Raw genomic sequence first — 23,166 nt, forward strand, 5'->3', positions numbered from 1 at the left:
CTCTGTGGTTCTGGGTGAATTGAACAAAGGTTGTATTGTGCTGAATTTCTATGTGATGACAGCTTGCACACTTTGGACTTGGCAGTGTTAAGGTGTGGTGGGATTCTTAATTGTAGACTGTATGGTTTTCTGTTCATAAGAGATTTACAAACACTGACGAAGAAGGACGTTATGAAGAAGCAGTTGTGGGCTCTGATCAACTGAATTCTTTCTGTTTTGCTTAAAACAAAAAAAAGTGATGAGCGCCGCACAAATGACAATTTTAACTAGAACTTTAAATTATCCTTAAATTCTAAAATCGTTTTCATTCTTATGCCAATAAGAAGTCTTTTTCATTTCAAAAGTGGCCCATCGGGTGAGTTTTGTTCATGATAAACTGGTTATTTGATTCTCTGCACTGTGCATTTTCACTGAGCAGGTGCGGACCTTCTATATGAAGGTACTGAATGAAGAGGAGAGGAAACGCCTGTGTGAGAACATTGCTGGCCATCTGAAAGATGCACAACTTTTCATCCAGAAGAAAGCGGTGAGTCACGCTTTGTAAGCCGATGGGTGACATCTGCTGGCCGAAGAGAGTGCAGCTGTGTGAAAGAACCCTTAAAAGGAAGTGTCATTTTTATTGTACTTGAGCTAATTGGACTTAAAAAAAAATCAATACTAATCCCCAGCCAACCTCTGATCCTTTTCTCTGTGTTTTATCTCCAGTGAGTATGGTGTATCCATTGATCCATTAGCTCCTTGTCCAGCGTATAATAATTTAGTTGAGTTCAGGTGAATTCTCTCCTATGCTCTTTATTGACTGCAGCCAAATTCTGTTCAAGAGAGTACTGTCCTATATAAAAATGTGGGTCCTGGGGCGCCTGGGTGGCGCAGTCGGTTAAGCGTCCGACTTCAGCCGGGTCACGATCTCGCGGTCCCTGAGTTCGAGCCCCGCGTCGGGCTCTGGGCTGATGGCTCAGAGCCTGGAGCCTGTTTCCGATTCTGTGTCTCCCTCTCTCTCTGCCCCTCCCCCGTTCATGCTCTGTCTCTCTCTGTCCCAAAAATAAATAAACGTTGAAAAAAAAAATTTAAAAAAGAAAAAAAAAATGTGGGTCCTGCCACAATTTTTCTTAGACTTTAGAAGATAAGAAATATAGGAGTGCCTGGGTGGTGCAGTTGGTTGAGTGTCTGACTCTTGATCTTGGCTCAGATCACAATCTCTCATATTTTGTGAGTTCGAGCCCTGCATCAGGCTCTGCGCTGATGGTGTGGAGCCTGCTTGGAACTCTCTCCCTCCGTCTTTCTGCCCCTCCCCCGCTTGTGCACATGTTCTCTCTCTCTCTCTCTCTCTCTCTCTCAAAATAAAAAAATAAACTTAAAAAATTTAAAAAAAAAGAAGGTGAGAGATATAGATAGCAACTTTATATCGTGAAGCCTGTCTGGGTGTCATGACACTTGACCCTCCTTCAGAAGCAACTAGAAACTTCCATGCTCTCTGGGGAAAACTGAGCTGCTTCCAAAACTCAGGCTGAACTTCTGAGCGGAGGTGCCGTGGTATTTCTGATGGCAGTTCACTGTGCTACACGGAGCCTTCTCACTTGGCAGTTTTCTGGCCAGCTGCAGGGCTAAGCTTCACGTAAATTTAGGCAACCCCAGTTTCCTCGTCTCGTGGTTGCTGCTTTTCTGTTCAAAGGAGCAGCTGGCCGGCAGCTCTCTGGGATGTGTTCAAAGGCCTGGAGACAGGTACCAGCAGGCTGGGCGCTTTCTCTGTAGGCAAAGTTCTGTGTCTTTTACTGTCTTTCACAAGTGAGTGTATGAAAAATAACCCTTTAAATTCCTGAGGCACCATTTAATTATTGCCGCCTGCAGCAGAGAGCTGGACAGTTGCTCTGTGAGATAAGGGGGTACGGGTTTTAGCTCCTCTTACTGATGAGAACGAGTGAGACAGTGTAGAAGTAGCAGAACTGGGCTCGGACCCTTGGTGTTCTTGTCTCACATGCGCCGAAGCCGGGAGGCTTCATGTGGGTGCCCCACCTCCTGCTGTCTGCTCAGGATCAGCCCCCGGTGAAGAATTCCTGCTTGAAGTATGTGGAGTTGTCCAGCAGGTGCCAGTGTCTTTGTGCACGTCACTTAAAATTCAGGTAGCGTCTGGGCCCATTTCTGTACACGAATCACCATGACTTGAGCCACTCTGAGGTCAGTTCATCACATGTCGTTAGCGCAGCTCACATCATATGTGTTTTTCTTATAATGTTCTGTGAGGTAGGCTTAATTATCTCACTCATTTTATGGGGAGTGGACACTGAAGCTCAGAGGAATGACTTATCCAAGGTTGCTCAGCCAGTATGGGCCAGGGTTTTCCCCAGACCCCGCCCCAATCTTACCCTGTGTGGGTAGACCCTGTGTGGTTCTGCCCTTCCTTCCTTCCCAATGAGTAAACACTGTGAACCGGACACCGGGGTCTGGCCTGTTAGGGGCTCGGGTAATATTTACATCATTTTCATTTGGTTTCAGGTCAAGAACTTCAGTGATGTCCATTCTGACTATGGCGCCCGCATCCAGGCTCTTTTGGACAAATACAATGCTGAGAAACCAAAGGTGAGCCCAGTGCAGCCTGGAGGTAGAGGAAGGGTATCCTGGATTAGACAAGGCATAGTTTGGTTTCCTTTTACAGTGATTCTTCTCAGGGCCAACTATTAGATTTCCGAAGCTGTCCGGACCCTCATTTGCCACGTAAAGAACTCACTTGCAAAGCCCATACTCTTCATTTTAGCTCTGGACAATAAAAGGCAGTTTAGATAAACGAATTCCCAATTGTTATTATTTTAGTGTGAGCACACATTAAAGCAAAGACGAAAACCGTGTTGCTGCTGAGGGAGTTAATTAACCTGCTGGTCTTGTTCTTTTCAAACAGAACGCCATTCACACCTTGATGCAGCATGGGTCTCACTTGGCTGCCAGGGAGAAAGCGAATCTGTGAGAGTCGGCGCCCTGATCCGGCCCCAGGTTGCTCTCCACCTGTGAAGCAGAGCACGGTGTCCACTCTTCTCTGGATAGAGCCTTCTCCTGTGCTAGGTGTGCAAAGGCAAGCTCATGCCTTTAAAATGATAATCCAGGTTTCTATAGCAAGTAATGCAGCAATGGCTTTTAATGCTGTTCCCCTAGAAGGAAGTGAGGGTTAGGGCTTAACCGGTCATATTAAAGAAAATGTATTTGCTTTGACATTTGGATTATTCACTTAAGATGACTGGAATGAAAATTTCTAACAGAAAGATGATTTTATTTGATAAAAAAAAATCTTGCTGAAGTTAATATGTTTACATATCATCTCATGGCCTTATTAAATAAAAATATGTCTGTGATTATATAAGAAGAAAAGATAATCTGCTCAGAAATTTTAATTTTTCTCAGTTGCCTATAGAAAAAACACATTTAATGCATTGATGTTTTTTGACAATAACTTCAGTGACATCATAGCTTAATGCTTATTCCTGCTTGGAACTGCTCAGCCTTTTTTAAACTTGGGATTACACTTATGCTAATATAGCATTGATTTTACGACAGACTGATTTGTAATTGTTACATTTTTACAATAAAATAATCTGTACATAAGAATAGAAGAATGGTATTTGATTTCTTTAGGCTCTTTCTGGAATTTGGACTCTTAATCCGAGTATCATGTGTTATCAGATGCTTACCCTTAAAATTGAAAATAAACCAATGTCACAAGGATGCTATTGTTATTTGTTTAAACCAGTAGCCTTCTGAGACACTGGGGACCAGGACTTTTTTTTTCTCTAGGGAAAATAGCAAATTTCCTCAAATTTGAAAATTGCCGAGATCTCTTGTCCATTAGCTCACTTCCTTATCTTTTCTTTCTTTTTTTCTTTGACTCGTCTTTGCCTGTCATACCGAAAATCAAGTAGAGTGCTTTAAAGTACTCAGTGAAAACCTGTTTTCTTTGAAAACCCTTATTCCCTTCATCTCTGATCTTGAAAACCAGTTTGCACTCTGCTCGCAGGAACTCCCTGAGATCTTTTCAATCTTCTAGTTCAAACTTCTTTAACCCCCCACCCCACCCCCTGCCAAATCCTACTCCCTAAATTCTTCCTGTGTGTGTTTTGAAACTATTACATTTGTCAACATAGAAAGTAAGATTATCTGGGGCGCCTGGGTGGCTCAGTCGGTTAAGCGGCCGACTTCAGCTCAGGTCACGATCTCGCGGTCCGTGAGTTCGAGCCCCGCGTCGGGCTCTGGGCTGATGGCCCAGAGCCTGGAGCCTGCTTCAGATTCTGTGTCTCCCTCTCTCTCTGCCCCTCCCCCGTTCATGCTCTGTCTCTCTCTGTCTCAAAAATAAATAAAAATGTTAAAAAAAAAATTAAAAAAAAAAAAAGTAAGATTATCCATATGTACCCAGTGGTGAATACTTTCAATATGGTGACCTCACTACAGTTGTTTTTCTACAGTACATAAAAGATAAATATAAGTATATGTATCTTTATGATATAAGATAAAGTCATACAAATTAATATAATTTGACAGTGGGGAAGGAGTTGATTTGAATATTGTTTATAAACACAGAGATGGAGTTTTTGAGATAATTTCCCGTTTTGGTTTATTCTGTCATCTAGAAATAAGTCAGTAGTTAAAATCACGTGTATTTAACATGTTTCCTGTATATAAAAATCTGACACCTGGAAGTGTCTCCAGTTTTGCTCTGGAGACGTCTTACTGTAATTTTCAAAGATAAATATTGATGAGGTTAACTTCCCCAGTTAGGTTTTCCTTCCTGGGAAGTAATATCTAGTTGTATTCCTTTTAAGTGACATTAAGAGACATCCTTAGAATTTCTGAGCCAAATTTATAAGGTGACTAAAATTAGTGAGACATAGTGTGTTATCTACCTGTGGATATTTGAGTAAGTTGCTTTACCTCTCTGAGCACTAGTTTCCTCATCTCGAAGTGGAGTCAATAATTGTTCTTATCTCCCTAGGGTTGTATGGTAGTTATTCAAAATATTTGACTTTGACCACCACAGCTTTCCAGTTCAGCCCCCTAGGACTGTGTCTTGGTCAGATTTTGCATTGTAACAAACCACTTTAAAATTCAGTGAATTAAGTCAGATATCACCTATGTGTCCAAGTCAGCTAGGGATTGGCTGATCTAGGCTGGGCTCAGCTGGGGCAGCCTGGTGATGTGACTCTGTGTCACATGTCTCTCAGCCTTCTGGGATGCATGGTGATGGCTAGCCCACAGTGATGGCAGAAGTGTAAGAATGCAGGAAAAGGAAACCTCTTTTTCCTTTCTCTGGAAATTGAGATTGCAAGAGTAGAATCCCAATTGCACAAGGGTTTTGAAGCCTTTGTTTGTGCCATGCCCACTGATATTTCATTGGCCAAAGCAAGTCACATGGCTATGCCCAAAGTCCAAGAGTGAGGAATTGTACTCCACCCCTGGAGGTGGAGTGTGCGCGCGCGTGTGTGTGACTGTATCTGAACATTAATTTACCATAGACTCCGCCCCCCATTAAGTTCCTCAGCACTACTAGAACATTCAATCAGTTCTCAATGATCATCACCCTGTTCATGTCCTCACTTCCCTTCTTACTCTGTTTAAATTTTATGTAGTTCTAAATCATAATTATTCCAGAACCCAGCTTTGGTAAGGGACACCTCTCAGTGACTCAGTTCCTGCACTGGCAACGACCATGACTGGAGCAAAACACAGCCCTGTTGGCTGGACTTTTTAAAATTTGACCCCAAACCTCAGGTGGGCCTTCAGCACTGCCTGGAAATCTGTCTTTCCCTCCTCACTAAACTCTCCCACTTGGTTCTTCCTTTCCCTCTGCCTCTCAGCAACTTGTTTCACCAAGGGTAGAATAACTTCCTTCGTTTTTCCCCCACCGGAATCTTCCAAACTGCCAGCATCGACATCCACATGCTCCGCTTTCCTTTCTATTGACAGAGGTGAGCTCTGCTCCTACTGAAGGCCAGACCCCTCGTGTGCACTGACCGCATGCCCTCCCTCCTACTCTGGGTTCTCCCTGTGCTCTCTTCCATCACCCCTGTGAGTATGAAAACCTGGTGCTCTAAGTCAAATCGTCTCTTGCCCTCGGAGGGCTCTCCTGTTATTGCCCCCTTCAGTCGGCAGTTCTCCTTTATGGAAAAACATCTTAAAAGAATTGCCTTTCCTTGCTATCCCCTCTGTCTTCTGTCCTCCCTTGAACCTACTCCAATCAGGCTGCCCTTGCCAGGGTCACCAGTGGCTTCCATGCTGCTAAAATCCAGTGGTCCCATTCAGCGATGCCACTTCTGGGTATATGCCCCAAAGAAGTGAAAGCACGGACTTGAAGAGCTGTGTGTACACCCTGTGCTCATAGCAGCGTTATTCGCAATGTCCAAAAGATGGGTAGAACCCAAGTTTCCACTGATGGATGAATGAATAAACATAAGTTGGTATATCCAGACAATGGAATATTAGGCTTAAACAGGAAGGAAATTCCAACACATGCTGCAACATGGATGACCTTTGAAGGCATGATGCAAGAGAAATAACCCAGCTACAGGACAAATGTGGTATCATTCCACTTTTATGAGGTCCCTAGAGGAGTCAGACCCTCTAGACCTAGAGTGGAATGGTGGTTCCCAGGGCTGGGGAAGGGGGAAGTTAGTGTTTAATGGGCATACAGTTTCAGTTTGGGAATAGGAAAAAGTTCTGGAGATGGATGCTGGTGATGGTTGCACAACGCTGTGAATATATTTAATGCCACTGACTTGGGCACTTACCATGATTAACTTATTAAATTTTGTGTTTACGTATTTTACCACAATGAAAAACAAAATCCCATGGTCCATCCTCCTTCCTTCTCCCACGTGGTCTCTTAGCAGTGTTTGACACAGTGGATCATTGGAACTTTTTAAAAAAAGATAATAGGGGCGCCTGGGTGGCTCAGTCGGTTAAGCGGCCGACTTCGGCTCAGGTCATGATCTCACGGTCCGTGAGTTCAAGCCCGGTGTCGGCTCTGTGCTGACAGCTCAGAGCCTGGAACCTGTTTCAGATTCTGTGTCTCCCTCTCTCTGACCCTCCCCCGTTCATGCTCTGTCTCTCTCTGTCTCAAAAATAAATAAACGTTAAAAAAAATTTTTTTTAGGGGCGCCTGGGTGGCGCAGTCGGTTAAGCGTCCGACTTCAGCCAGGTCACGACCTCGCGGTCCGTGAGTTCGAGCCCCGCATCAGGCTCTGGGCTGATGGCTCAGAGCCTGGAGCCTGTTTCCGATTCTGTGTCTCCCTCTCCCTCTGCCCCTCCCCCGTTCATGCTCTGTCTCTCTCTGTCCCAAAAATAAATAAAAACGTTGAAAAAAAAAATAAAAAAAAATTTTTTTTTAAAAAAGATAATAGCTTTTTTGAGACATAATTTACATACCTTAAGATTCAGGCAATTAAAGTATACAATTCAGTGGCTTGTAGTATATATACGGAGTTGTATAATCATCATAATTGATTTTAGGACATTTTTGTGCCCCCCCGCCCCCCTGCAAAACCCTGTACCATTAGCAATCACTCACCCTGCCCCCAACTGAACCTTGCCCCAACCCTTGGCCATCACCAGTCTACCTGCTGTGTAGAGATGGGCCTGTTCCACACGTTTCATTTAAATGGAGGCCTACGACACACGGTCTTTGTGACTGGCTTCTTTCCCTCAGCATCGTGTTTTCAAGGCTCTTACATGTTGCAGCGTGTACCGTGCTTCATTTCCTTTTATTGCCAAATAATATGCCACTGTACGGATGTGCTGTGTTTTATTTACCCGTTCGTCAGTTGACAGACATGTGGGCGCCTCCACTTGTCGGCTACTCTGAATGATGCTGCTGGGACCGTTTGTGTGCCTGCTTCTGTGCGGACACGTCCTCTTCAGTTCTCACATCCTCACCTTCAAGGGCATTTTCCCTTCAGCTCTGGCACACCGCTGCCTGAAGATCCACTCCCGGTATTTTAAAATCGATGATTTGTTCTGAGAGGAGTACTTGGTCGGGGCTTTTAAGCTCTGGGAGGGAGCTCCTTGTTCTTGTGAAATCCAGTGTCAGAATTTTTTTTTTTTTTTTAATTTTTTTTTTCAACGTTTATTTATTTTTGGGACAGAGAGAGACAGCATGAACAGGGGAGGGGCAGAGAGAGAGGGAGACACAGAATCGGAAACAGGCTCCAGGCTCCGAGCCATCAGCCCAGAGCCCGACGCGGGGCTCGAACTCACGGACCGCGAGATCGTGACCTGGCTGAAGTCGGACGCTTAACCGACTGCGCCACCCAGGCGCCCCAAGAATTTTGATGCAAAAACACATTCATCTTATATTTCCCTGAGCATGAGCATCGCTCCAATTATCTACGAAGGAAATGAGCTTTAAGACCTTAGCACGTGCGTTTCCGAGAGAAGAGCGGGCAGGCTCTGTGGCCCCTTCTTGGCCTCTTAGTTCACGGCACCACAGAGCAGATGGCCGAATTCCACTTTCAGTGAGCTGCTGAGACAAATTGAAGGCTTTAAAGTCCTCATCAGAGCTTTTACCAACGTGAAAGGTTAGGAGAGGTGAACTCAAAAAGTTCTGTATACTTTTAGATTTTGGACAATTTTCAACAGTCACGAATATACTGAAAGTTTTCTATCCAAAGCTCTACTGTGATTTTTTTTTTTTTTTTGTAAAGCAACCACTTTTCCCTCATTTGACTCTTTGAATTTTGCATTGTCATTTTTAGGGTTTTTTGTTTGGTTGGTTTTGGTTTGGTTTTTTTGCTCTGGTATCGTTTGCTGGCGGTGTGGTATTTTAAGCAGCTTTTCACATTTTCCGTTCTTTAGTGACTTGTGTCACAGAGCTCTACGTTCAAGTAAAGCTCACATTTAAATTTTTTTTTTTACATTTTTTTTTTTTTTTGAGAGAGAGAGTGAGACAAAGCGTGAGCAAGGGAGGGGCAGAGAGAGAAGGAGACAGAATCTGAAGCAGGCTCCAGGCTCTGAGCAAGCAGTCAGCACAGAACCGGATGCGGGGCTCGAACCCACGAACTGTGAGATCATGACCTGAGCCGAAGTCAGACGCTCAACCGACTGAGCCACCCAGCCACCCCGTAAAGTTCACATTTTAAAGAGTATAGTGGGTTGAATTAAGTCCTCTAGAAGGATAGCCCGTGTCCCAACCTCCGGAAGCTGTGAAGGTGACCTTATTTGAAAGGAGTTTTTGCAGATGTCATTAAGTTAAGGGTCTCAAGATACGATCACCCTGGATTATCCAGATGGTTCCTGAATCCAGAGATGAGTATTCTTCTACGAGACCAAAGGGGAGAAGGAGAGGCAGGCCACTTGCAGGTGGAGGCAGAGGTTGGAATCTTAGAGCCCTAAGCCAAGGAGGCCTGGAGCCACCAGAAGCAGAATGAGGCAAGGAAGCATTCTTTCCTAGAGTCTAGGGAGGGGGCGTGGCTCAGCCAACACCTTGATTTCAGACTTCCAGCCTCCAGAACTGGGAGACAATACATCCCTCCTGTTGTAAGCCACCAAATGTGGTCATTTGTCATGGGCAGCTCTAGGAAACTAATGCGAAGAGGATGCTGGTTTAATGATTTTGTAAAAGGAAAACTTCTTGAGTGGCAGAGGGATAAATTCTTTTGTTCTGTGAATTGCTTGAGGCCCCCCTCCAGGGCTGGGCAGCATCTCTTAGGTAGCGTGTTACTCCTCCCCCCCCCCACCCCGCTCTGACCCCCACCTCAGTCCCCGCCATCTCCCCCCGCCTCAACTTCTTGGTTCTGCTTCTGCCAAACTCTCTGCTGGAAAGTTCCCAGTTCTCTCCCGTCAGCAAATTTCCAATTTTCTGGACAATCTCTTCTTTCAGTGGGACTGTGGGCTTTGATCCATCCACTGCCATGGCACTTACCTCTTCAGATGGCCAAGACGGAGGTCCCAAGTTCAAAACGTACAAGCATTCTGGGTGTATGGGAACAAATGCCACAATAGGGCGAGAACATAGCTGAATGTCCAGAAGGAGGCATGAAGTGGTGACCAGATGCTCTGCCCGAAGGGGGCAGTTTCTACTTAGCCCCAGGAAATTGTTGCCACAAAGCATGGAGAAAACTAGTGTGGCCGGATCTGAGTTTTTAAAAGAAGCTGGGAATCTGGATTTTTCAGCCAATCCCCTGATTTTTAGATAAGGTAACTAATTCAGAGTGAGAGACAAAACCAAACCTCAAAACGAGCAAAAAAAAAAAAAAGTGTGTGTGTGTGTGTGTATGTGTGTGTGTGCATGCCCGCACGTGGATGGATACCAAACAGAAACATATCCGTAGGTCCCACTCACCTATGTATTCCATTTTGTTAGGGGAACCTCTGCCTTAGGATGTAGAGGTGGTGGGTAGGGTTACTGCATACATTTCTTGCATCTGCTGGGGCTCTTTAAACGTCCCAAACGCTAAGAAACGGAAGTGTCGTCAAAGGTTTCCCAGGTCGCTAATGCTTTGCCGAGTCTGCCTTGTGGAATTTAACGACACAGAGACACTTTAACACGTTAAATATTTTATTCACATTGTTTACAAACTATATCCACCTGGAAAACACGTGAATCCAACAATAGATTATTTTACAGTAATTCACATTTTTTTAAAACACGTCGCTTTTGAAGTTAAACTCTACGCACGGAGGTCCTCAGCCTGTATCCTGTTTCAGTGCCTTGTCACATGGAAATCCCTGCTCGGGTGGAGTAGCAGTCCCAGGGGCAGGCCACCTCATTGTAGGTCACTAATGGCTCCCCCCCCCCCCCCCCCCCCTCGCCCCGTGAGTAATGAGAAGATGTCAGTGCAGACTCAAACCTGTGAACATTTACTGGTATAAATTCACTCTCGCTACTTTTGTCAAGGAAATGTGTTTTAGAGCTTGAGTACATGCCAGGAAGACAAAACAAAAGAGGCTTATACATTTAATCGGCCATTACAGAGTGGTCAGGGCACTGCCGGGTCTATAAGGGTTTAACGCCTTGGCCACTGACGGAATCGACGAGTTACAATTTAGTGGCACTGACAGCTGGAATCAGAAACAGCGGTGATTGGGAAATCGGTACAAGTATCTGTTGATTAACTTGGCTGCCCCCCACCAGGAGGAGAAGAGGGGGAATAAACTCAGCAGGAGTAAATAATGTGCCTAATTTTAAGGGTGTTGCTCTAGAAAGATGGCCGTGGGAGTTTTGTTGAGCGGCCCAAGAGATGCTCTGGTTCAGAAACTTACTATTAACCCATGCTAAATCCAGTCACGTCCCAGCTTGATGGATGAGCTCCTTTACTAATTAAGAAACTTTTCTATGGCATTTGACGTGAACGACTTAAAATCTACAGTATGTTTGTCTCACCCACGTCTCACCCCCTCCCACTATACTAACTGCTTTTCCTTTGTGAGCTGCCACGGTTAAAAATGTGAAAACTTCTGAGCCTTTCGAACGGGAGCACCGGACGAGTCTCCAGTGGCAGAACTGGATCCTTTCCTCCGAGCAGCACCAATAGCATGGGCTACTGTGTGTCTGCAACTCTTGATTCGGGAAGTAATGTTTCATCAAGGTACTGCGAAAGATCACCCCCTCCTCCCCCTTGGGTAAGGGAAAAAAAAAAAAAAAAGGAATTTCTTAAGAGCTGCTGCCGCTGTCCCCACGCAGATGACAACAACTCTGAATCCAAATGTAAGCTGACAGGTGGAGAAATTTTATCAGCACATTTGCAGGTTGACAACAACAAAAAGACTTTGCAACGTCTCTGGTGATCCGATTGTTTTAGGAGACAGAGATCCGTAAAACCGAGCAGATCATAGCTTGTCTTCCTGCCACCCGTGTGCATTTTTGCCAAATTTGTACACTAGCCTTCGGTCGACTCGTTCCAGAATTCCCGTTTTGTAGTAGTACCTGAGAAAGGCAAGCAGAAGAGGAATGTGGGGGAGGTTCGCACCCCCCCCCCGGAAAACAACAGAATACAAACCCTGTCCTTCATTCCTCTTAGGTGAGCAGGCTGGTCTTTGGTTACCCTGGTATTTTCACACCCTGTTCTCAGCTTACACTTAAACCTTTCCCAGACATCTTGAAGACTGAGCCTCCCCACTCTCAGTCCAAAGCGCGTTTTGTGTGTGTATGTGTGGGATGGCCTGCACTCAGCATGATCCCCGGGGCCACTGCCAAGAATGCGAAGGACGGCGTGTCCATTTACAAACCATAATCCCACCTGTAACTAAGAACCACAGTGTTGTCTCATGACCTTTCGATTATCAAGGAAAGAGCTGCAAACACAGTTTAATCCTCTGTGGCTGGCCATTTTGTATAACTCTGCCCGAAGGCTCATGGCATTTCATGCTCTCAACTTACCTCAGGGCTCTGCTCAACTTTTCATACGTCATTCTGTCATTTTTCTTCCTTTGTCCCCACATCTTTGCCAGGGCTTCTGATTTTACCACCCGAAAAATACCTTGTTCCCTATCTTCCCATTCCAGAATGCCACAGTTTTCTTCAGGAGATAGAAGCAGGTCTCGCACAAATTCCCATAGATGAGAACTTTGGAGGGCTTTTGAGAAGGAAAAAAAAAAAAAGTTACTTAAAGATTTTTTAAGGGGCACGTAGGTGGTGGCTCCGTTGGTTGAGTGTCTGACCCCTGATCTCAGCTCAGGTCATGATCCCAGGGTTGTGGGATTGAGCCCCACGTCGGACTCTGTGCTGACAGCGCGGGGCCTGCTTGGAGCCTCCCTTTCCCTCTCCATTTCTCTGGCCCTCCGCCCTGCTCATTCTTTTCCTCTCTCTCTCTCAAAATAAATAAATAAACTTAATTTTTTTTTTTAAATTCTAAGAGAAGTATACAACTTCTCATTAATTTATGAGAATAGCTGCTTCTTTTATGGGGTTATTTTCCGTCGTTATGACCCAGTGCTCCACTTGGAGCCTGACTGAGCCGTGAAATGTGTGTCTTCTATGAAAGCAATCAGAAAACACACATACGGGGACGCCAAATTTATACTGACCGGAAACACCGTGGCTCACACACTGTCCTCGCTTCGTGGAGCTACGGACTAATTCTTAGGAATTAATTAAATGACAGTCAAATGGGCCAACAGGCATTATGGTTGTACTCAAATCCCATAACCCTACCTCTCTGGGCAGACCAATCCTACAATTTTGTTTTTCATGAAAAGCTGGTATTTCTCTTGTTTTCTTAACCACTTAGCCACACTTTTCCATTGTGGTTAAGACTGTCTGGAGAGTCCAACCACCTGGGTTTGGGTCCTGAATTCACCTCTTCTAGCTCTGTAATCGTGATCTCTCTAGTTATCTGTGAAATGGGATAAGAGTACCTACCTCCGAGCAGACGTTGGAGGATTACGATTTAATACAGAGTTAGTTCTGCACTGGGTAGATTTTAGGGCCGGGAAAGGCTAACAGAACTGCCAACACCTGGTGTTTTCTCTACTATTGTCCATGAGTACTTCAGAGAGAAAACTCCCCAGTAGACCAGGAGAAATAGACCCTTATTCAGAAATTCACCACGGTTAGAAAATTTCTTTCCTTCCTCATTTTAATTCTTGTAACACGATGTCTAAGTGAAAAGCAATGTGATTTTGATGCCATAAAAGTCAACTTTTCTGGTATCTTCTTCGGGAAACAACTGGTCCCATTCAAACATTCAGTTTGAAAGTGTATTAGAGTGCTTGTCTCATGAGTGGTTTTAGGAAATTAGAAATGAGAAATGGCATCTCTACACTTACTCGTTCGACTATGACTGTGACAGTCTTGACTTTTGGTGCCACTGGTTTTCAAACAGTTGGAATCGGCATCTGAAATAGAATGATTTGTAGCAGGAGAAGTCACTCAGAGCTTAAATCACAACAAAATGAGCAACTCTTAACTGGACGCCTCTGGGGCAGCCAAGGCGCTTTGGGGGTAAATGGTAGGTGCGAGGTGTTTGCCTGCAGGAAGCGTTTGTACGCTGACCCGCTGGGTGCCAGGTTCTGGGCTCTGTGCTGGGAACAGGAGAGAACGAGACAAACCTGGTCCCTGTGCAGGTGGAATTTAAGGACCCACAGGCAACACACGAGTCAAACGAACAATCCACCTATTTAAGGTGTTGGGAAGGAAGCAAGACATCAGATAGAGAACAAATGGGGGGGGGGAGTGCCCACTTTAGGTGGGGTGGCCAGGGAGGGCCTCCTGTGCAGGAGGGATCTGCGCAGATGTGAGGAGGTGCGAGAGGGTCCCGGAGGGAGGGAGCAGCATGTGCAGAGACAAGCATGCAGAGAGAACCAGTGAGGCAGGCATCTGTGCCCAGGGGAGGGGCAGACAAGGATGCTGGGGAAGCCGACTGCTGGCGGAGCCCACAGGGCCTTCCTTACAGGCCATAGTAAGGACTCGGGGTTTTATTCAAAGAGTAAAGTGAAGACTTTGGAGTTTGACAAGATCCACATTTAAAAATTTTTTTTTATAATTTTTTTTAACGTTTATTTTTGAGACAGAGAGAGACAGAGCATGAACGGGGGAGAGGCAGAGAGAGAGGGAGACACAGAATCGGAAGCAGGCTCCAGGCTCTGAGCCATCAGCCCAGAGCCCGACGCGGGGCTCGAACTCACAGATCGTGACCTGAGGTGAAGTCGGACGCTTAACCGACTGAGCCACCTGGGTGCCCCAAGATCCACATTTTAAGAAAATTTCTCTGACTCGGGTGTGCAGAATGGACTGGAAGGGACACTAGCAGGAGCAGAGAGAGACCAGAGCTGATGAATAGCATAAAGCAAGGCAGGAACTCAATACAGAGCTCAATTAGAACTCACGCTGTAAGTAACCGCTTGAGACCCTCGCACAGCATCGTTTCAAAGTAGTATATGGTTTACGGAAAAACGAAACAGGGGGTACCAGATCTCACCCACCCACCCCCTGCCGCTCCCCTTGGTCACTTTGCTCCAGCCACACCGGCTTCCTGGCTCTTTCTGAAACTCACGTGCACATTCTACCCCAGGGTCTTTGCACTTGCCCTCCCTCTGCCCTGAGTGCCCTTTCCTTGGATATCCGTGGTTCAGGCCCTCCTCTCCATCATTGCTCAAAGTCGCCATCTCGGTGGAATCACACACACTCACCCCTACTCAGCATCCTGTATCCACAATCCCTTATTTTATTTTACTTTTTTTTTTTTTGCCTTAATAGTTATCACCCTCGAACCTGATCTTCTATTTAGATCTTTTATTTAGAACATCTTTTATTTAGTTCACGCTCTATTCCCATCAGAAGTCAGGGATTTGTGTCTCCAGATGTATTGTCCCCCCGACACCCAGCCCAGGGCCTGGAGTAGGATAGATACTCAGTAGGTAGTACTGAGCAACCGCTATACCACATGCCATTCTGTACTAAGCATGTGTACTGTGAGTCTAGTAGGTATACTACGCTATAATCACTGGATGAAAGGGTAAGTATGTTGTCAAGGAAAGGAATGGTGTCCTGTGTACCACACTGCTGACCAGGTCAATCTGTCTCAGTGCTACTGGGTCATGTCTCTCCCTGGCTTACCATCCTGCAGCAGCCTCCTCTTGTCTCCAGGATGAAGCCTGCCACGTTAGTCAGGCCTTTCACAAACCGACCTCCACCCAGCTCTCTAGCCTTCCGTCTTGCTGCTTCCCAACTTCTTCCCTGCTCTTGAGTTAGATAGTCCCAATGCAAATCGGCTTTCTCCTGCCTCAGGGCCTTTGCATAGCTCCCTGCTCCCCACTTCCACCAAACCCACTCTCGCTCTCCAGACCTCTTCAGGAAGTCTTCTCTGAACTTACCCCTGGGTCAGGTCCCCTCTCTGTCTCCTAGCGACTGTGCGTGCCTTAGTATCACAGCAGCGGTTGATCTGGTCTCTTTTCTGCTCTACCGTGGAACGCCTGCTAAATGCCAAGTGCTTGTTAAGTGCTTCACGCAAACTATCTGATTGAATTCCTGCAACCACCTTGTGTGGTACGGTTGCTATGTCCACTTTATGGAGGAAGAAATGGAAGCCCAGAGAGCTGAAGGATTTCATCCGAGTGGTGGAGGCAGGACTTGAACCCAGGGCAGTTCCGTTCCAAAGCTGACGTTCGGGGCTATTACTCTAGCCTGTCTTTCATTGCAGGTGTTTGACAGACGTTTCCCGACTAACTATGAGCTAAGCTTGTTGAGCGTGTGCTGTGGCCAGGTACTCACCTCACCCACCCTCGTGGTGACCGTCTGTTCCTATCCCCACGTGACACGGAAATAAACGGCGGCGCAGGGCGCTCGGGGAGCACACTGCAGGTCATTGGCTCGTTTGTTCGCGAGCCACCGCACGCCCACGCCACGAGGTGCTGGAGGCACGGCCCAAAAGAGGTCCAAGTCTCTCCTCTGAGACCTCCGAGTGGGTAGCAACATCTCACCAACAAGCCAATATGGACCATTTTGGCCGGTGATAAACGCTGGGAATATTGAAACGGGGCGGGGGCAGGGAAAGCGGCGCCCGGGATGGTAGGGGGGGCGGGGCACTGGGCAGGTCACGTGCCTGGCCAGCGCCGGAGCAGGCCGACCTCAGAGCCCTAAGCTCCCGCAGCCCCAGTGCATGTCCGCTGGAGCAAACAGTGAGGTGCACGCGTGCCTTCAGCCTTCAGGGTCCCTGGGCCTCTTCACCCTTTCAGATGCTACAGCCTGGAATTGCACTGATGTGGAAAAACAGGCCCACGCACACGGGCAGGTATGTGCAAACCACGAGTGAGTGCCCGGGCGAGGTCGGCGGAGAACGGGGACAGCTGCCAGGTGGAGAGACGTGAAAGCAGGTGGGCAGGACAGACAGCTGGCCGACTGCGACAAGAAAGACCGCTGCCCTTCTGTCCCCTCGGACGCCATGCTGCATGCACAGCGTCCCCCACGGGGCAGACCTGTTGTGGGGTTAATTTAATCTTTTAAGAAGAGAGAAAGCAACTGGAGTGGTGAAAATAGACGAAGGTGAATTACTAACCGGTGAAGAGACAATAAGCTTTCGCTGAAATGCCAAAACGGCAGGAAGAGGGAGGGGAAAAGTCGCCCTTTTAACTTTTATGATTTCTTCCATGTGTTGCAGATGAGGGGTATTCGGCTGGCTGGGGTGAACACAGGATAGGTCAGCGTGAAACGGGCTTATGTGGACTGTAGGAGCCTCTCCTTGTGGGTCTTGCCAGACATAACTCTGTTTTATCTGCCCCCAGTCCTCACTGGGGGCTTTGAAGCCACTCACGGGTCCCCTAGACTGGAGGTCTGGCTTGGCAGGGTGGCAGTGGGGGGCCATGGGGGCAGAGGCGCTGTGGCCATCAATGAGATGGCCGGGCAGAGGCAGGCTTCCAAGTCAAAGCCTCCGCTGATGCCAGCCGGAGGCCACAGCACCCCCACGAACCCGCTGTATTTCTTTGCCAGTGGTATTCTGGGGGACACTTCTCCCTGTCTCAGAACTATCTTTATCTTGAATGTGTCCCCGCAGCTAGGCTGTGCCAGTGTGCGGTGACTGGGGCGTGGCCTCGGTTCTCTGCTGTCTCTGGGATTTGGAAAGGTTCGGTTGCCTTGAGGCTGGAGACTGTTAAAATGTGGCCAAAGGATATATTCTCAGTCATTGACTGAAGTCCAGAAGCCAATATGGGGCAGGAGAGGCAGAGTTTCCAAAAGCAGCTCATCACATCCCCACGACGTGAGCGGTGCCATAGAGCCCAGTCTCCGTGTCGGGAGGAGAGGCTCTGAGCCTAGAACCCAGGCCTTCAGGCTTTGTTTTCTGGCGTTTCTGCAGTGGGGGGTGGGAGGGGCTGGGGCGTGTCGCTTGGGCCAGTCCAACAGTTTCAGAGCTTGTTGGGCCTGGGTCCCTTCAGCAGGTACTAAGTTGAAAATCATCTCGTTCTCTGGATCACTGCAGAGCTGGGCCCAGACCCAGAAGATTCTCGAGCCTTGGGTCTCAGCTGAGGGGGCAACAGAATGAAGAGAAGGGTCTAGGCGCTTGTGCACATATGCGTGTGTGTGTGTGTGTGTGTGTGTGTGTGTTTGGTGAATGGCATAGCGTATACAAGAACAGGCTTTGAGAAAATGAATTGGAATCCCATCTTATTTGCAAGTTATGGCTCTTCTGATTTCCTCAGGTGTGAATGGATGTAACAAAACCACCTGTTGGAGTTTTGATGAAGATTAAATGGGCTAAAAGTATGTGCAAAACTCTTCCTGGCACCACTCTGGGCACGTGTTTCACGGATGCCAGTGAGTGATGTTAATCTTCACCGAAGACTCATGGGAACGTTACCTGAAGCCTCCGGGATGCCAGCTGTCTTGGTTGGCCAAGGCCTTGGCCTCTGGCTGGCACAGCTCATTTCTGGGGTGGATGGTGTCGAAGATCGTGAACCATCACCTGGGCCGTGGGCATCATGATCATATGTCCTGGACTTTCTAGAACAGGCTCCTTATATGATCTGTTCCTACTAAACTGTACATTAGGGTTTCTGTTTGGGGAGATCTGCGAGGGAGCCAGGGGCCCAGGGGGAAGGCTGTGGTTTCCTGGCTGTAGCCGTGGAGGCTGCAACTCGGCAAAGCTGTGGTGCTCATTTTCGGGTGTACTCACCAGACCACATGACCCTGAGCTCAGTCTAGAACTTGTGGCTCCCTGATTGCAGCAGGCTGGGCAGGGCATGCACTGGGAGCGCTTGTCTCCATGGGTGCGTGTGCCAGAGAAGCCAGCTCAGAGTCCTTGTCTTATCACCACCTCTGCCTCCAGAAACTTCTCTCTGTCCCTCCCGTCACCTGGTCTGGGCCACCATCACCATCACTCTCCTCCTGGACAGTAGCCTCCTGGCTGTCCTCCTTCCTGACCTAGACGCCGCAGTCTGGGGGATCTTCTTAAAATGCAGATGGGATCTTACTGTTTCCTGCGTTAGTGGCTTTCCAGCCTGCTCAGAATGACATCCAGACTCAAGAGCTGTACATGACCAGATGCCTCTGCCCTGCTCTTGGCCTCGGCTCCCACTCCTCCCTCTGCTGATGTGGCCAGTAATCTACCAAGGGGCTGTCCAAGAGAACTTATCATGGTGACAGGAAGCTGAGCAGTCCTATGTGGTAGCCACTAGCTACCTATGGCTATGGAGCACTTGGAATGTTGCCAGTGTGACTCAGCAGCTGAATTTTAACTTTACTTAATTTTATTTAAATTTAATAGCCACCTGTGGCTAGTGGTTACCATATTGAGCCTCCTAGTGTGAGAGTTTCTAGCCTTTTTTTGATTCTTCCTCAAGGGCTCCAAAATTGATGCTGCCCCAGGGCCTTTGCACTGGCCACTCATTCCCTGGACCCTTTTCTTCCTTCTTTTCCTGGCTAACTTTCATCCTTTAGGTTTAATTTAAAATATTTCTTCTTCCAGGAAGTCTTCCCTGGTCCCTAATTTAAATGCAATCTTTCCTCCATCACACACACAGCACCCTGTCTTTTTCCTTTGCGATATCGTCATACTTAGTCATCACATATTTATTATGGGGATTATTTGTTTAATGTCTCTCTCCCTCTCTTGCTTTATGAAGGCAAGACCAAAGTTATCCTCATCAGTGCAGCCATGGCACATAGTAAGTGCCTGGACCTGGCTCATAGTAGGTGTTCAATAAATATTTGTTGAATGAATGAATGAATGAAAAGGGAAATAAAAGGGGTGCCTGGGGGATTAAATTAAAAAAACTTAAAAATTAAAAAAAAAAAGGGAAAGAAAGGAATGGGTAGGAGAGTAGGGGTTAAGGGCTTCAGATTTAGACACACCTGGGCTGCTCACCTTCCTAACCTTTAACCTCTAAGCTTTAGTTCCTATGTAGTACTAGGTCTTGTCTTACAGAGTTATTGAAAAGATTACCTAAAACAATGTCTATAAAGATTCTAGCACAGGGCCCAGCTCTTTGTAAGCACTCAGTAAATGCTAGCTGCCATTATTATAATAGCAATGACTCTAATTGGGGCTAGTTGTATACTCATGTAACAACTTCTTCTAAAGAACTTACGACACGCTATCTCTTCCAAGCTGTGAGGAAGGCAGGTTGGCAAAAAGACACCCATTTATAGGTAGAGACACTGACCCCTGAGAAAGGGTCAGGCAGGTCAGACTCATTGCTGCTTAGGAATACAGCAGGTGCCTGTCCCTGGGCCTCAGTGGGCTCATTTCTTCCAGGGGCTTCTCCTGGCCTGGGCTGGGTGGAGACAGCTGGGTTTGCACCCTGCAGACTGCTGCGGAAGGATTCTAGTGGAGCTGGGAAGCTCCATGGGAGCTTTGTTCCCAGACAGGGATGAGGCTATGCTCTGAGGCCTGAATGCAGGGATGCCTCATGGAAGGCAGACCTGCTCTTGTGAGGTCCACTGGGGTCCATGGGGCACCTCGGGCCTCTGTAAGCCTACAGAATGTGGTTCATGGATGCAGCTATTCCTGCACTAAAACTCTGAATGAAAAAACCCTTCATGGGGCGCCTGGGTGGCTCAGTCGGTTAAGTGCCCGACTTCGGCTCAGGTTATGATCTCGCAGTTCATGGGTTCAAGTCCTGCATCAGGCTCTGTGCTGACAGCTCAGAGCCTGGAGCCTGCTTCAGATTCTGTGTCTCCCTCTCTCTCTGCCCCTCCACTGCTTGAATTCTGTCTCTCTCTCTCTCTCCTCAAAAATAAACAAACATTAAAAAATTAATTTAAAAAAACCCTTCATTAACCAGATAACCTGAATCCTCAGTTGATTGCTTGGGACTTTCAGAACAGAAACAATAAGTCATAAGAACCCATCTGTCTGTGTCTGCCCCTCAGAGGCCTCAGCAGTACCCATATGCTCTGTCCTGTCTCTGTAGATGAAGGAGCAAAGTCTATGGAGGGAAGGGGCCTGCCCAGGATCTAGCACCCACATCTCCTCTTAGTTCCCAAGCCAGGGCCGTTGTGTGGGACTTGGCAACTAAAAGTAATAACCATCATCATCTTTAAAAAAATGAAAGCTCCAGGGGCGCCTGGGGGGCTCGGTCGGTTAAGCGTCCAACTTCGGCTCAGGTCATGATCTCACAGTTCGTGAGTTTGAGCCCCGCGTCGGGCTCTGTGCTGACAGCTCAGAGCCTGGAGCCTGCTTCAGATTCTGTGTCTCCCTCTCTCTCTGCCCCATCCCCACTCATGCTGTGTCTCTCTCTGTCTTAAAAATAAATAAAACATTAAAAAATTAAAAAGAAAGCTCCAAAGTTCCCTTTCCTAAACCTCCGTCTGCAAAAGTGAAACTGTGAGGGTTAATTTTCAGAATCAATAGGGCTCTTGTAGGTCCTCCATCCCCTTGTAATTGAAAACTGCTTAGTGAGCTCAGATCTTGAGAGACATTTGCAGCTACAAGGCCCCCATGGCTAGTAATTATGATGATTATTGCTCACAGATACCAGTGTTTGGAGCGTCCAAGTCGCTGGCATCTGCCAGCCACTTCATGTGCACTGTTTCTCCAACTCACCACGACCTGGCGAGGGCCACTCCATTTTACAGATAGGGACACTGAGGCTGGGGAGGGCAAGGAATCCATAAATCCAAGCCCCGTGCTCTGCCCACCACATTTCTCCCTGCTGTCTTCTCCTGGTCTGTGACCATTTCTAGGTCATCAGCTTTTCAACGTGGTCACAAAAGGCCCATCAAGCCCCCGTGCCCAATAGCAGCCTCAGCACAGCCTTGGGCAGCTTGAACTTGGTTACTTACAGTCTTTGATGGCAGCCTTGGTCTCTTCTGTGTCATTAAAGAAGGAGTAACCTAGGAAAGAAAAAGAAGTCCACAAACCGCACCATAATCCTGGGTTCCCTGGCCAGGAGAGGGGGTGCGGGGAGAAGGGGGGACAGCTGTCCTCTCTGTGGGGTAGTTTTATTTCAGAAAGAAACTTGGAGACCACCTGGCACTAATTGGGCCACCCTGAAGCCATCCTTGGGAGATGACAGTCTCCTGGTTTTTAAAGGCCTCCTGGAGAGGGCCCCAGGGCCATGTATTCCAGCAGCCTCTAGGATTTTCCAAGCAGGCCTGGACTCTGAGCTGGACCTTGTCACTGACCCCAGTGGGACCTTGCCAGTCACTCAGTCTCCAGGCTCGTGTTCCTCACTGGCCACAGGTGACAAAACTACCACTGAGTCCCCCTTCCGCTCTCAGGGTCTGTGGTCTATGATGTAGCCTCTAATCCTCTGGGGATTTAAATGCCTGCTACGTGCTGGTCACAGGGGAAAATGGACGCAGGAGGCCCAAAGAAGTGCAAGGCCCGCTGAGAGGCTTTAACAAGGATTTGGGGGGCCATGTTGGGGCCTCGGTTTGCTCCTCTGAAGCATGGGGTGAGTTGGGGGTGAATTCGGAGTTTCCAATCAAGTTATCATGTAGCAGTACAGGAAAAAGGACACCTCTGTCCTAGCTTGGTGGCCAGTGAGCACCAACTTCCACTGACTCAGGAGGCCGGGACAGGGCACATTTGGGACTGTTTATTCCTAGCGCCATTTTCTGATGGGTTCTGCTCGGCCGGGACACCTCGGTCCGCTCTGCCCACAGGGCCACCAGAGCACAGGATAGAGGATTAACCGATGAGGGACCCACTCCACCTCCACTGTGGCCCCCGCACTCCTTGCTGACCTATCTTCCAGCAACCAGCGTCCCCGGGTTTCCAGGCCCTTAAATCTTACTGAGATACCTCCGAACCGGACAGCACGCTGGGTCCTACGCTGCCCTGTAGCTCCTCCCGCTGTCAAAACTTACTTGTTTTGTGTCCTATTCTTTTTTTTCCTCAAAAAAAATTTTTTTTTAGTGTTTATTTTTGAGAGAGAGACAGAGCGCGAGCAGGGGAGGGACAGAAAGAGAGAGGGAGACACAGAATCCAAAGCAGGCTCCAGGCTCAGAGCTGTCAGCACAGAGCCCAACGGGAGGCTTGAACTCACGAACCAGGAGATCATGACCTGAGCCGAAGTTGGACGTTTAACCGACCGAACCACCCAGGCGGCCCTTCTGTGTCCTATTCTGCCAGAGTCCTAATCTGTGCAGTAATAGAAGGCCTAAACTAGATAATAACCAGATCACCATAGAATTAATTAATTATCCAAATGCAGGCACTTTTGAGAATGAAAGACAGTGCTAGTAACAACTACTCTGGGATAATAGGTGAAAACGATGCGTCCCAGGCAAATTGGGCCACTGTGAAGTCTGGTCACAAA

At 47.5% G+C, this 23,166-nt stretch overlaps 2 protein-coding genes across 4 annotated transcripts in view; one reads left to right on the plus strand and one right to left on the minus strand.

Moving 5' to 3' along the window:
• The window catches only part of CAT (catalase), a 36,997-nt gene extending 33,286 nt beyond the window's left edge, over positions 1-3,711 (plus strand). The window contains exons 11-13 of the mRNA XM_003993157.5: positions 419-526; positions 2,494-2,577; positions 2,894-3,711. Of these exons, the coding sequence (XP_003993206.1) occupies positions 419-526; positions 2,494-2,577; positions 2,894-2,959 (258 nt within the window). The 3' untranslated portion in view covers positions 2,960-3,711. The remainder of the gene's footprint in view (positions 1-418; positions 527-2,493; positions 2,578-2,893) is intronic.
• Positions 3,712-10,510: 6,799 nt separating this feature from the next.
• Positions 10,511-23,166, minus strand: part of ELF5 (E74 like ETS transcription factor 5) — a 44,142-nt gene continuing 31,486 nt past the window's right edge. For all 3 annotated transcript variants that reach the window (XM_019812253.3, XM_006937190.4, XM_019812254.3), the window contains exons 4-7: positions 21,686-21,736; positions 13,738-13,806; positions 12,350-12,545; positions 10,511-11,896 (exon numbers count right to left, since the gene is read on the minus strand). In XM_019812253.3, the coding sequence (XP_019667812.3) occupies positions 11,800-11,896; positions 12,350-12,545; positions 13,738-13,806; positions 21,686-21,736 (413 nt within the window). In that variant the 3' untranslated portion in view covers positions 10,511-11,799. The remainder of the gene's footprint in view (positions 11,897-12,349; positions 12,546-13,737; positions 13,807-21,685; positions 21,737-23,166) is intronic.

Source organism: Felis catus, chromosome D1, assembly GCF_018350175.1.
Source record: "Felis catus isolate Fca126 chromosome D1, F.catus_Fca126_mat1.0, whole genome shotgun sequence".
Lineage (NCBI taxonomy): Eukaryota > Metazoa > Chordata > Mammalia > Carnivora > Felidae > Felis > Felis catus.